We start from the raw sequence: 11,037 nt of genomic DNA on the forward strand, positions 1-11,037 counted from the left end.
AAAGATAACAGCAGCCATCATTAATTTACGATGGCCATGTTCCTCACTCTAACATAAGCGATTGAAACATATGATCTTATTTATTCCTCTTGTCTGCTCTGTAACCTTGGTGCTATTAAGATATTAGCTGGGCTCAGCCAGGTTACTTAGCTTGCTCAAGGCACACAGGTAGGGAGGTGGGAGGCCATAATTTACACTCAGATCTGTGAGTCTCCGAGCCGTGCTGTCCAACAGAAATACAATGTGAGCCACGTGTACAATTAAAAGATTCCCAGTAGCCATATTTTAAAAAGCAAAAAGTGAAATTAACTAATATTTTATTTAGCCCCAAGTAGTGTCAATATGTAATCAGAAAAAATTAGTCATGAGACATTTTACACCCTTTTTATTTGGTGTTAAGTCTTTAAGAAGGGGCATATTTTACACATACGGGACCAGCCACATCTCAGTGCTCAGCAACCTCGTGCAGTTGGAGGCTCTTGTGCTGGACAGTGCAGCTCCAGGGGCTGCACTCTTTGGGGCAGAGGGGAGGTGATGTACAAAATAGTTGGAGTGGAAAGGGAGCGAAACACGGTGGGGTGCTGATCATCCAGTGGGAGAATGGAAGGAGATTTCCTTGGTTTTATCCACAGATGAAGGTGAGTGGATGAAGAACCATGGCTGTTTGATCATTGTCTTGGCTGGCAGTTCAGGAAGGGCACGGGCTGGAAGCCAGGAGGCTTGGATTGACCCTAGCCTTGCAACTTTCTAGCTCTGTGGCCTTGGGGAAGTCACTTTACCTTTCAGTTTACATTTCCTGTAATCATCACCTGCCCCCAAGCACTGTTTTCGGATTGGATGTAATAATATGAAAATACTAAGCCTTAGATAAACGTGGTTGAACCTGTTTACCTTTTTGATTAACTGAGTTTTCTAAATTATATCAACATTGTGTTATGCTTTCTCGCCTTCTCCCCGCTGCAGTTAAAAACTAAAATTGAAGTACAATGTTACCCAAACTCCAGTGGGGACACTGGCACTGGGAGGTGGTGGGGGGTAGGAGTTTAGGAGAGACCAGCCAGAGTCGAGGAGCTGAGACAAGGAAAGGAGGGCGGAGGAAGGGACCCGGTGAGTGATCATCACACCTGCGGCATCTGAGCAGAGCCCCCGGAACAGAGTCCCCCGGAAGTCAGCGTCTCCCACTCCGGCTGGACTTTGCCGCTGTGTGCACACCTCAAAGCCAGAAGTTTATGGCTCCCACCTGCTCAGCCAGACAGGAAGCAGCATCTCCTCCCCAATTCCCCCCACCCCACTGTGGTCAAGGGAGGGGTTCCAGGAAACCCCATCTCCCTGTGACCTCATGGCATACTCTGCTCCCCACCCCAGGAGCCGGAAGGATCAGAAGGAGTGGAGAACTGGATGACGGGGCCACTGTTGGGAAATGCTGGGTAATCTGAGATGCCCTGGAGTTTGGACCCACTCAGCTGAGAGGTGGTGGCCAGGACTCTGGGAAGCACAAGAGGTGGAGCCAGGTGGCTTCTCTGTCCAGACACTCCTGCCTTCCCCTCTCTCAGCCTCTCATTCCTTTCCCTCTGTGACTCGTAAAAGTGACTCCATTTCAGGAAAAGAGGATTCATGTGGACTGAGACAGAAGCCTCAAAGGACGGGCTGGGGAAGGCACCATGATGCCCTCCACCCCCTCCCACAAAGGGGCTGCCTGTTCTGAGTGCAAAGGGCCCCTGGAGGATGCAGTGACCGCCACCTGTGGACACACCTTCTGCTGGCACTGTCTCCCCCCACCCTCCCAGATGGGTGCCCAGCCCTCCGGCAGGGTCTTGCTCTGTCCCCTCTGCAAGGAGAAGAAGCAGACCGAGACCCTCTTGGTCCCCGTGCCCCTGGGCCCTCTGGGGGAGACTTACTGCGAGGAGCATGGTGAGAAGATCTACTTCTTCTGCGAGAATGATGCCAAATTCCTCTGTGTGTTCTGCCGGGAGAGTCCCTCCCACCAGGCCCACGTTGTGGGCCTCCTGGACGAGGCCATCCAGCCCTACCGGGTAAGAAAGGTAGGGTCAGTTTGGGGCTGTTTGAGGCAGGACAGTACCCCAAGGTGGTGAAGGGAATAGGGCGGGGATCTTCATGAAGGGCACAGCTTCCACATCAGGGGACCCCAAGGCTGTTGGGACCCTGGGGCAGTCTCAGACTGAGGGGGACGTGGTTCCTTCCACTTGGATGCGTGGCTTTTCACGTCTTGGGGAAATTCAGCTCCAGCCCCGAAAAGACCTTGCGGTGATGGAGCACAGAGAATTGTAGCCATGGCTTCACTCTTTAGGGAAGGAAGGAGAGCAGGCTGTCCTGCAGGTCATGGGCAGGGTGGCCTTTGTCTCCCTGGATCCAGACTGGATATGGGGTCTAGCAAGGCCCTGACTGCCGGAGCTCAGAGGGAAGACAGGGATGGGGAAGGCATCCAACAAGCATTGCTCTTCTTTTTGAGAAAGGGAGGTGTGGCAGTACAGCAGCCCATCTGGTCTTGGGGACATTATGCACTCCTGTCTGCCCCTCAGATCTCTCTCTTGTCACTCAGTCACCAGGTCTGGAAGTGGCCTCCGCAGAAATATCTCTCATCTTTCCCTCTGCATTTCCCCCGCTGCCGAATCCAGGCTCTCACCATCTGTCACCCAGAGGCTCCAACAAGGTCCCTGTCTGCATTCTTACCTTTCCCCTCACCCTCCAACCTGCTGCGAGGCAGAGCTTCCCAAAACACAAAGCCCGTAATGTCGCTGCCCTGCTCACAATCATTCCGTGGATCCCTACTGCCCAAAGAAATCTCAAGTCTTTAGCAAGGTATCCAAGGCCACTTGGAGTCGGGATCCTGCCTTTATCTGTCAGCCACCCTGCCCGGGCACCATGTGTCCAGACAAACTGACCGTTATGTACCTGCTGTTTGTTGAATTAACACTCTTTCCTGCTTCTAATACTTTTCACATGCAGCTCCTTCCTCCTGGAAAGCTCTCCTCTCTCCTGACTTTTTTTTTAGCCATTTTACCAATTTTTAAGTGTACAGTTCAGAAGCATTAAGTACGCTCCTCCCCGTCTCTTACCCAACTGGAAATTTATCTTTCAAGGTCCACTGTAACCGGTTTCTGCTTTCGACAAATTTCCCTTGTCCCTACAGGCAGAAGTGTCCCCTCCACTGTGCTCCCATCTCACTGTGTGGACACCTTGATTATTGCATTTGTCCGTCTGTATTTTTTTTTTTAAACAAGTTTCTTTTTTTCTTTTTTTTAAAATTTTATTTATTTATTTATTTATGGCTGTGTTGGGTCTTCGTTTCTGTGCGAGGGCTTTCTCTAGTTGCTGCAAGCGGGGGCCACTCTTCATCGCGGTGCGCGGGCCTCTCACTGTCGCGGCCTCTCTTGTTGCGGAGCACAAGCTCCAGACGCACAGGCTCAGTAGTGTGGCTCACGGGCCTAGTTGCTCCACGGCATGTGGGATCCTCCCAGACCAGGGCTCGAACCCGTGTTCCCTGCATTGGCAGGCAGATTCTCAACCACTGCACCACCAGGGAAGCCCTGTCCATTTGTATTTTAATCACTTGTGACAGACTCCATCTCTAGAGGGTGGTCTTTTTTTTTCCAATTTATTTATTTTTATTTGTTTATTTATTTTATTTTTTGGCCGTGCTGTGCAGCTTGTGAGATCTTAGTTCCCCGACCAGGGATCGAACCCAGGGCCCGGGCAGTGAGAGCACCATGTCCTAACCACTGGACCGCCAGCAAGTCCCGATGGTGGTCTTGTAGGGACAGGAACTGGGCCTTTTTCACCTTTGAATTCCTCAGCACTTAACGGTGTGCCTGGAACATGGTAGACAATTAATACCTGTGAGTTGAATTATGAATTAAGCCACCTCTTTCTGCCCACTCTTCTCTCCACAGGACCGTCTCAGGAGTCGGCTGGAAGCCCTGAGAATGGAGAGAGATGACATTGAAGACAGGAAGAGCCGGGAAGACCGGAAGCTCCAAGTGCTCCTGGTAAAGGCCACATTATTGGCCACCTTCTCCTTTGGGGGTTTTCTTTTTTTTTCTTTTCTTTTTAGTTAATTTTCAACTGTTTGATTTCTATTTGGTTGTTTTCCAAATATGCTTTTTCAGTTTTCTTTTTTTTTTCCCTTTCAAATTAATTATTTTTCCTATTATTCCCATTGTCTTTAAACCTTTTAAACATATTTCTAATATCTGAAGTTTAGGTGATGTTTAATTTCTTCTGACCCTTCATCCTGTTAGCTTATTTTCTTGTGAGCTTTCCTTGCGGTTCTCACATTTGGGGATCCCACATCTGGGATGTCTCCAGTCAGCACCTTTCTTTCTTTGTTCCAAGCGGGCAGGGTGGATGGTCCAAACAGCAGTGAGGCCATGTGATCAGCCAGTATCTGGAAGGAACACTGGCTTCTCAGTTTGATCACTCCTCTGGATCCTTCTCTTGTTTACTTCTGGTCCTAAGAAGTTCCCAAATTTTCCCATCAGCTCTGTTGGACATTTTAAGGATTCTTGTAACTTTTGAGAGTTTTTAGTTGTCTGCATTAAATAACTTTTGGGAATACATATAATTTTGTTCTAAAACATCAAAAATCCACCTAGCATCCATGAGTAAAATATTTCACACAGACATTTGTGACAGAACAGTGTCTTGTAAGAAATCCTGATTTTCTTCATTTAGAACACCACTCCCCCCCATATATCATATGATAACGTCGTTATTTGTAGAGTGTAACTATTTTCTTAATTCTTGAAAGTGTTTTTATGTTTTGCACAAATTTCTGAAGTGATAATCCTCCACTCTAATGAATAACACATGTACATGGCCAGAATTACTGTCTTTCTTTCCTTTCTTGTAAGGGTGCATTTTTCTCCCCCCAACTCCAGTTTTATTAAGGTATAATTGAGAAATAAAAATGCATATGCTTAAGGTGTGCAACATGATGTTTTCACATATGTATACATTGTTTCCTGTAACATTAAGGTAGTTTTGGTAGAATTAGGTGAATTTAGTCTTTTGTCTCTAGTTTCAATGCTTCCTCCTTAGCACTTCTTTGACTCTGTAAAAGTAATCTCAGTTTGGATTTTCTGTCTAATGCAGTAGCTATTTAAAATGATCCTAAGTTCAATTTTCATACAGCTAGGTAGTATTTATTGGTTATACATTAACTGATGGTTTTTAAAATTATTATTCCCAGTGCTGAGAAAATATGACCTGTAGGATTTCATAAAGTTAATGGCACATTTTTTAGGCCTAAAACCTTGCAATGTTAAATAATGTTTTCTGAAATATTAAGTGTTTAATAATATTATTTGAAAATAGTAATTTAATTTAATAACTTAATTTAATTATTATTTGAAAATAATAATTTTCAAATAGTATTTGAAAATTATGTCCATACTCCGTTTAGTGCTCAAAAATGCATTTCATAAGTCTACCTGTGTAGTCAAACTTCAGAATCAAGTTATTTGACACTTTACTTGTTTTTAAAATTCACTTTTTTTAAACAAAAACAATTTACCCATTTCTCCCACTTGGAAATACCCATCTAGGGGTTTTCTTAACAGATTCTGGGGAAGCTTGTTGTCTAGTATCCGTTGCCTAGCTGGGAAGAACGGGCTGACTGTTCTTATTCACCTCCCTGCCTCGGCAGAAGGGCATTTGGGGTCAAGGTTATAGAATCTCAGAACATGAGAGCGGGAAGTGGTTCTGACATCTTCTAATCCCGGATCCGTCTTGCCAGCCATTATTTTTCAGAGCAGAAAATTGATGTCCAGAAAAGTGCTGCTCCCAAGGTCAGACGGCAAAGCCGTCTCATAATGAAATGGCTAGAACCTGGGTCTCTTGACCCTTAGTCCATTGCTCTTCCCATTATAGTCTGTCCGCCTGAAAGCATTGCCTTCAGATAGGAAGCTTGGGGCCAGAAAGTGTATATCAGTGTCTGCATTCCAGTACTGACCACAAGGCTGACCCCGAGGACAGTAGTTTGATGGTGAGGCGATATCTGCCTCCCGCCCATCTCTTCTCTCGTGCTACAAAATTTTCCGGGAGGAAATCCACAGTGTGGGAATTTCTGGTCCCTTGACCAAGGAGACAGAGTTTGGGGACAGGAAGATGTCTCCAGCATCCCTCAACTCCCATCAAAATATGCCCTGTAGATGGCGACCTCGGTGGCTAAGAACAATGCCACACCATGCGCTAATCACAGCTTCCTTTCACTTCAATTGCTCTCTAAGAGATCATCTCCACCTGACTCTAGGGATGGTATGGGAGGGTTAGGATGGTATTGCAGATGTGGAAGGATGTTTGAAAAGTTCAACATGGCTCTGAGAGTATAATGTGCATTATAATTAGAATCTCTAGGTGAGACAAGAGCATCGCCCTCATCATTGGTAAGTTTATCGTGACACCTACCTCCTTGTACCACAGTATTATTTGGGAGGATGAATCTTGGAACTAGTTACTCCTTATCCCTTTTAATCAAGTTCATAGATGATCCTCTGGGAACCCAGCTCTGTGAGCTTCTCCCTAACCAGGCCTGTCTTTCTACCCCTCGTAGACTCAGATTGAAAGCAAGAAGCAGCAGGTGGAAGCGGCTTTTGAGAGGTTGCAGCAGGAGCTGGGGGAATATCAGCATCTCCTGCTGGCCAGGCTGACGGAGCTGGAGCAGCAGATCTGGAAGGAGAGGGACGAGTATATCTCGAAGCTCTCTGAGGAAGTCGCCCGGCTTGGAGCCCAGGTCAAAGAGCTGGAGGAGAAGTGTCAGCAACCAGGAAGTGAGCTTCTACAAGTGAGAGACAGCCCACCAGCTCATGGGAAAGGAGAGGGAGTCCACAGGAAGGGGACACCATACTGGGGGCTGGAAGATGCTGGAGAAATATAGGAAAGGGAAGCAGAGATTACTTCTAACGAGAGGGACTGATTATTGGGTTCCTTCGGCCCAGAGAGGTTACAGAGATGTAGTCCCAAAAAGGTTGGATGACTTTCCCATGTCACGCACCATGGTCACGCCAAGGGCTTTGGAGTGAACTTTGTAGTCAAGGGCTTGAGCGTCAGCTCATCTAGCTGTGTGACATTGGCAAATCTTGTAACCTCTCTAAACATGGGGATAATCATAGCACCTCCCTCACAGGGTTGTTGCAAAGACCATGAAAATAAAAATTCATGCAAAATGTTTAGCGTAGTCTCTGATTCACTGAAAGGACTCAGTAAACAGTGCCTGTTGTGATTATCATTATATCATCCTGTTTCACATCAGGTCTGGCTGATAACTGAAGGCCTGGTCCCTGCTAACCACCATCTCCTAATTGTTGGAGGCAGAACACACTCCTAGGATGAGGCTGAGACAGAGAAAGCAGCTCAGATGAACTGACAACACAGCCCCACATTAGTACGGAAGCATGATGTAAATTAACGGTCCAATGAGTAGGTAATTAGAAAGATCACCTCTCTGGAGGAGGAGAGTTTTGAGCTGATATGCTGAGGAAGAAAGGATGTACAGAATCCCTGATGGGAAGGATGTATGGAAACTAAGTGTATCTTTTTCTTTTGTAGGATGTCAGAGTCAACCAGAGCAGGTAGGGCCCACTGCCCAGTCCCACCTGCTTTACACTTGACCTTGAGACCGAAGGGGGAGGGGCACTCACTGACGCCCCCCGCCCCGCCCCCACAGGTGGCTACTCAGGAAAGCAAAAGCACTCCAACAGATACACTCTCTCATCCACTCATACATAAACAGCCCCAATTTACTAAGGTTTGTATTCTAAGGTTCCTTTTAAAACTGATTGTTTGGTATTGGGGACGCACTTTTTTCCCTGAGAAGTGAAGTTATAAATAATAATTACGTTAGGCTGATCCAGGAACATTTTATTTAATCCTTGAAATCATTAGTGCTTAAGTCAGTATTTAACACCGTTTAAAATGTCAGTCTAAAAAAATAATAAATAAAAAAATAGCCTAAGGGGAAATATTTTGTATAGAATATGATAAGCACAAAACTTGGGAAGACCAGCCTGTTCTTTCAATCATTTTTCCCACTCAACTTTCCCATTTCTTCAAAATTTCAAATGCTACAATAAAAGGACAGCAACCAGCAGCTGAGAGGCATTACTAATAGCAGGGCTCCGTTCCTTTCTAGCATCAGCAGTCTGCCGTGGGCTGAGCAGAGACACAGCAGCTAGGGAGGACTTCTCATATACTGTGTGCCCATGTATGTGTAGGGGAGCTGAACTCAGCTGTCCATGAATCAGGAAGTTCTCTAAACATACTTTCAAAGAGTGTCAGAGATTTAGATCTAGAAGGGCCTTCAAGGTCTTCTGGTCGGATGAAGAAACTAAAACCTAGAGGCGAAGTGCTTGCTCCAGGTCACACAGAGACTGACAAGCAAAGACTGAGCTGGAACCAGAACTGAGGGCTTTTTCACTGCATATAGGATTTCTTTCATCTCCTTTTTTCATCCCTGCACAACCTCTTTCCCTTTGTACTGAACAGCACAACAAATTAGAAAGACTGTGTAAGGCTGTTTTTCAAATGGTACTGTACCGCCCTCTAGAGACTAATGATCTCTTCCCTTTTGGTCCCCACAGGTCCATTCTCTTAAAGCACCTACCTCTAATTCTTGAGGAGTGGTTACCATTTGTTCCTCTTAGGTCTAGCTGAAATGCTCTTGCTTTAGTAGCTACACATTTCCAGCAAAGATAAAGGGATGATACTCAATCTAATTATTCACCACAGGTGCCAAGATTCTTAAGTCTGATTTTAGCCTCATTGGGTCTGGATGACCCAAACATTATTTTTGGAATTAGAACCTAACTGGTTACCAATTTGTCTGCAGGTATGAGATGAAGACTTTTGTGAGTCCAGAGGCCATTTCTCCTGACCTTGTCGAAAAGATCCGCGATCTCCACAGGAAAATACTCACCCTCCCAGAGATGATGAGGGCGTTCTCAGGTAAACAGGAAGGGGCAGCAGCTCTCCCCATTCCCATCACTTGCCCATCTGCCTTCCATCCAGCTCCATCTTTCCCCACCTTCCAAACCTGGCTCAAGACATCTTCCATCTCTTAGGCCCTCCTTTAGTGATCCCCCTCTGCCCAGGGAGACCATTCCCTCGAGCATCTCCTCTCCCCAAGGACGGGCGCTGCACTGAGAGGCAGGAAGGTGAGGACTACATCTCTTTCATAGCAGAAGCCGAGCCTTCTCCTGTCCCTGATGTCACATTGTTCCCAGACCACACCACCCTTTTGGGTGCCTATAAGAAATAATAAGTCACAGATCTTTCTATTTTTGCTTCCCTCAGAAAACTTGGTGCATCATCTGGAAACAGATACAGGTAAACACTTGGGGGCTTCGGGAGCCATTCTTTCCTTTATCCGTTTGTGAATTCATCCTTTCAATCCAAGGCAGCAAACAGAGCAATTAAAGATATGAACTCTGGAGCCCGATTGCTTGGGTTCTCTTTGCTCGTTATGAGACACTAACAAGTCATTAAGCCTCTTTGTCCCAGTTTCTTTATCTATAAAATAGAAAATATAATAGTACCACCCCACAAGTAGCTGAAGATAAATGAATTCATGTATGCAAAAAGCTTAGTATGAAACCTGGCACATAGTAAGTGCTCAATTAATATTAGTTACTTGTATAGATATTAGTTATTCAAAAATATTTATCAAGTGCTGGTTATTTTTTGTCCAGCATTGTGCTGGACTCTTTATTGACTTGGACAAACACTGAACAATTTTTAAAATAGCATTTACTTTTAAATTGGTGCTTAATTTAGAAACTATTCCCAAAACATCACCTCATTCTGCTTCTCAAATTAATGTGCAGAAAACTCACCTGGGGATCTTGTTAAAATGTGGATTCTGATTCACTAGGCCTGGGATGGGGCCCAAGATTCTGCATTTCTAACAAGCTCCCAGGAACAGCGGATGCCCCTGGTCCATGGACCTCACTTTGAGAAGCAAAGCCTTATAGCACAGCACCACTTGCGGGTCAGGTAGAGCTGTCATCTTCTGCCTCCTGGAACAAAAGGGGGAACTGAGGTTCTGAGAAGCCGGGACAATGGCAGGCTGCACAAGGCCGGTGCTCCTTCTGCCTCGCACTCACAGCACACGTGCTCTAGGGGCATTTTTTGTGCTGCCAGCTCTGTTGATGGCCACGCCTTCCTCCCAATAGGGGTTGTCACTCTGGACCCTCAGACCGCCAGTCAGAGCCTGGTCCTCTCCGAGGACAGGAAGTCTGTGAAGTACACCCGGCGGAAGCAGAACCTGCCCGACAGCCGCCTGCGCTTCGAGGGTCTCCCGGTGGTGCTGGGTTCCCCCAGCTTCTCCTCGGGGCGCCACCGCTGGCAGGTGGAGGTGCAGCTGGGGGACGGCGGCGGCTGCACGGTGGGGGTGGTCGGGGAGGAGATGAGGAGGAAAGGGAAGCAGGGTCTGAGCGCCGAGGAGGGCGTCTGGGCGGTGATCCTCTCCCACCAGCAGTGCTGGGCCAGCACCTCGCCGGGCACCGACCTGCCGCTGAGCGAGATCCCGCGCCTCGTGGGCGTCTCCCTGGACTACGAGGCGGGGCACTTGGCCCTGCTCAACGCCGAGACCCAGGAGCCCATCTTCACCTTCACCGCCTCCTTCTCCGGCATGGTCTATCCTTTCTTCGCTGTCTGGAAAAAAGGTTCTTGCCTTACTTTGAAAGGCTGAGGCTGAGCGTCCGAAGGGCGGTGCAGCGCATGGGGATCCAGCTCCAACCCCTGGGCGAGTCGTCGTGCCCAAGACTGCGGGAGGACACAGGATCTCCGTCCCTGTGGCTTTGTAATTCTTTCACTTTATTTATCTTATGTCCTTCAACTCCCTGACGTTCCTGGTCCCCTCTGCTGACGCTCCCGCCTTCTGTGCACCTCCGAGTGGAGAACCAGAGGCAGGCGAGACTGTGCCCAGGACACCAGCAAAGCTGGGGAGCCAGTAGGTTTTTAAGAGGAAAAAAATCTAAAAACTGTTTAAAGCTTCAGAATAACCGTCATGGGAAAAAGCAG

At 47.1% G+C, this 11,037-nt stretch overlaps 1 protein-coding gene across 1 annotated transcript; it reads left to right on the forward strand.

The window, feature by feature from the left end:
* The first annotated feature begins 1,664 nt into the window (after positions 1-1,664).
* Positions 1,665-10,724, forward strand: TRIM15 (tripartite motif containing 15). The gene is made up of 7 exons (XM_022562182.2): positions 1,665-2,033; positions 3,912-4,007; positions 6,572-6,802; positions 7,567-7,589; positions 8,846-8,961; positions 9,310-9,342; positions 10,188-10,724. The coding sequence occupies exons 1-7, from the start codon at positions 1,665-1,667 to the stop codon at positions 10,703-10,705; spliced, it is 1,386 nt and encodes a 461-aa protein (XP_022417890.2). The 3' UTR covers positions 10,706-10,724.
* Positions 10,725-11,037: the final 313 nt, after the last annotated feature.

The sequence above is a fragment of the Delphinapterus leucas genome, chromosome 10 (assembly GCF_059928025.1).
Source record: "Delphinapterus leucas isolate spDelLeu-1000000601 "Yukka" chromosome 10, BTC_Dleu_Yukka2, whole genome shotgun sequence".
NCBI classification, from domain to species: Eukaryota; Metazoa; Chordata; class Mammalia; order Artiodactyla; family Monodontidae; genus Delphinapterus; species Delphinapterus leucas.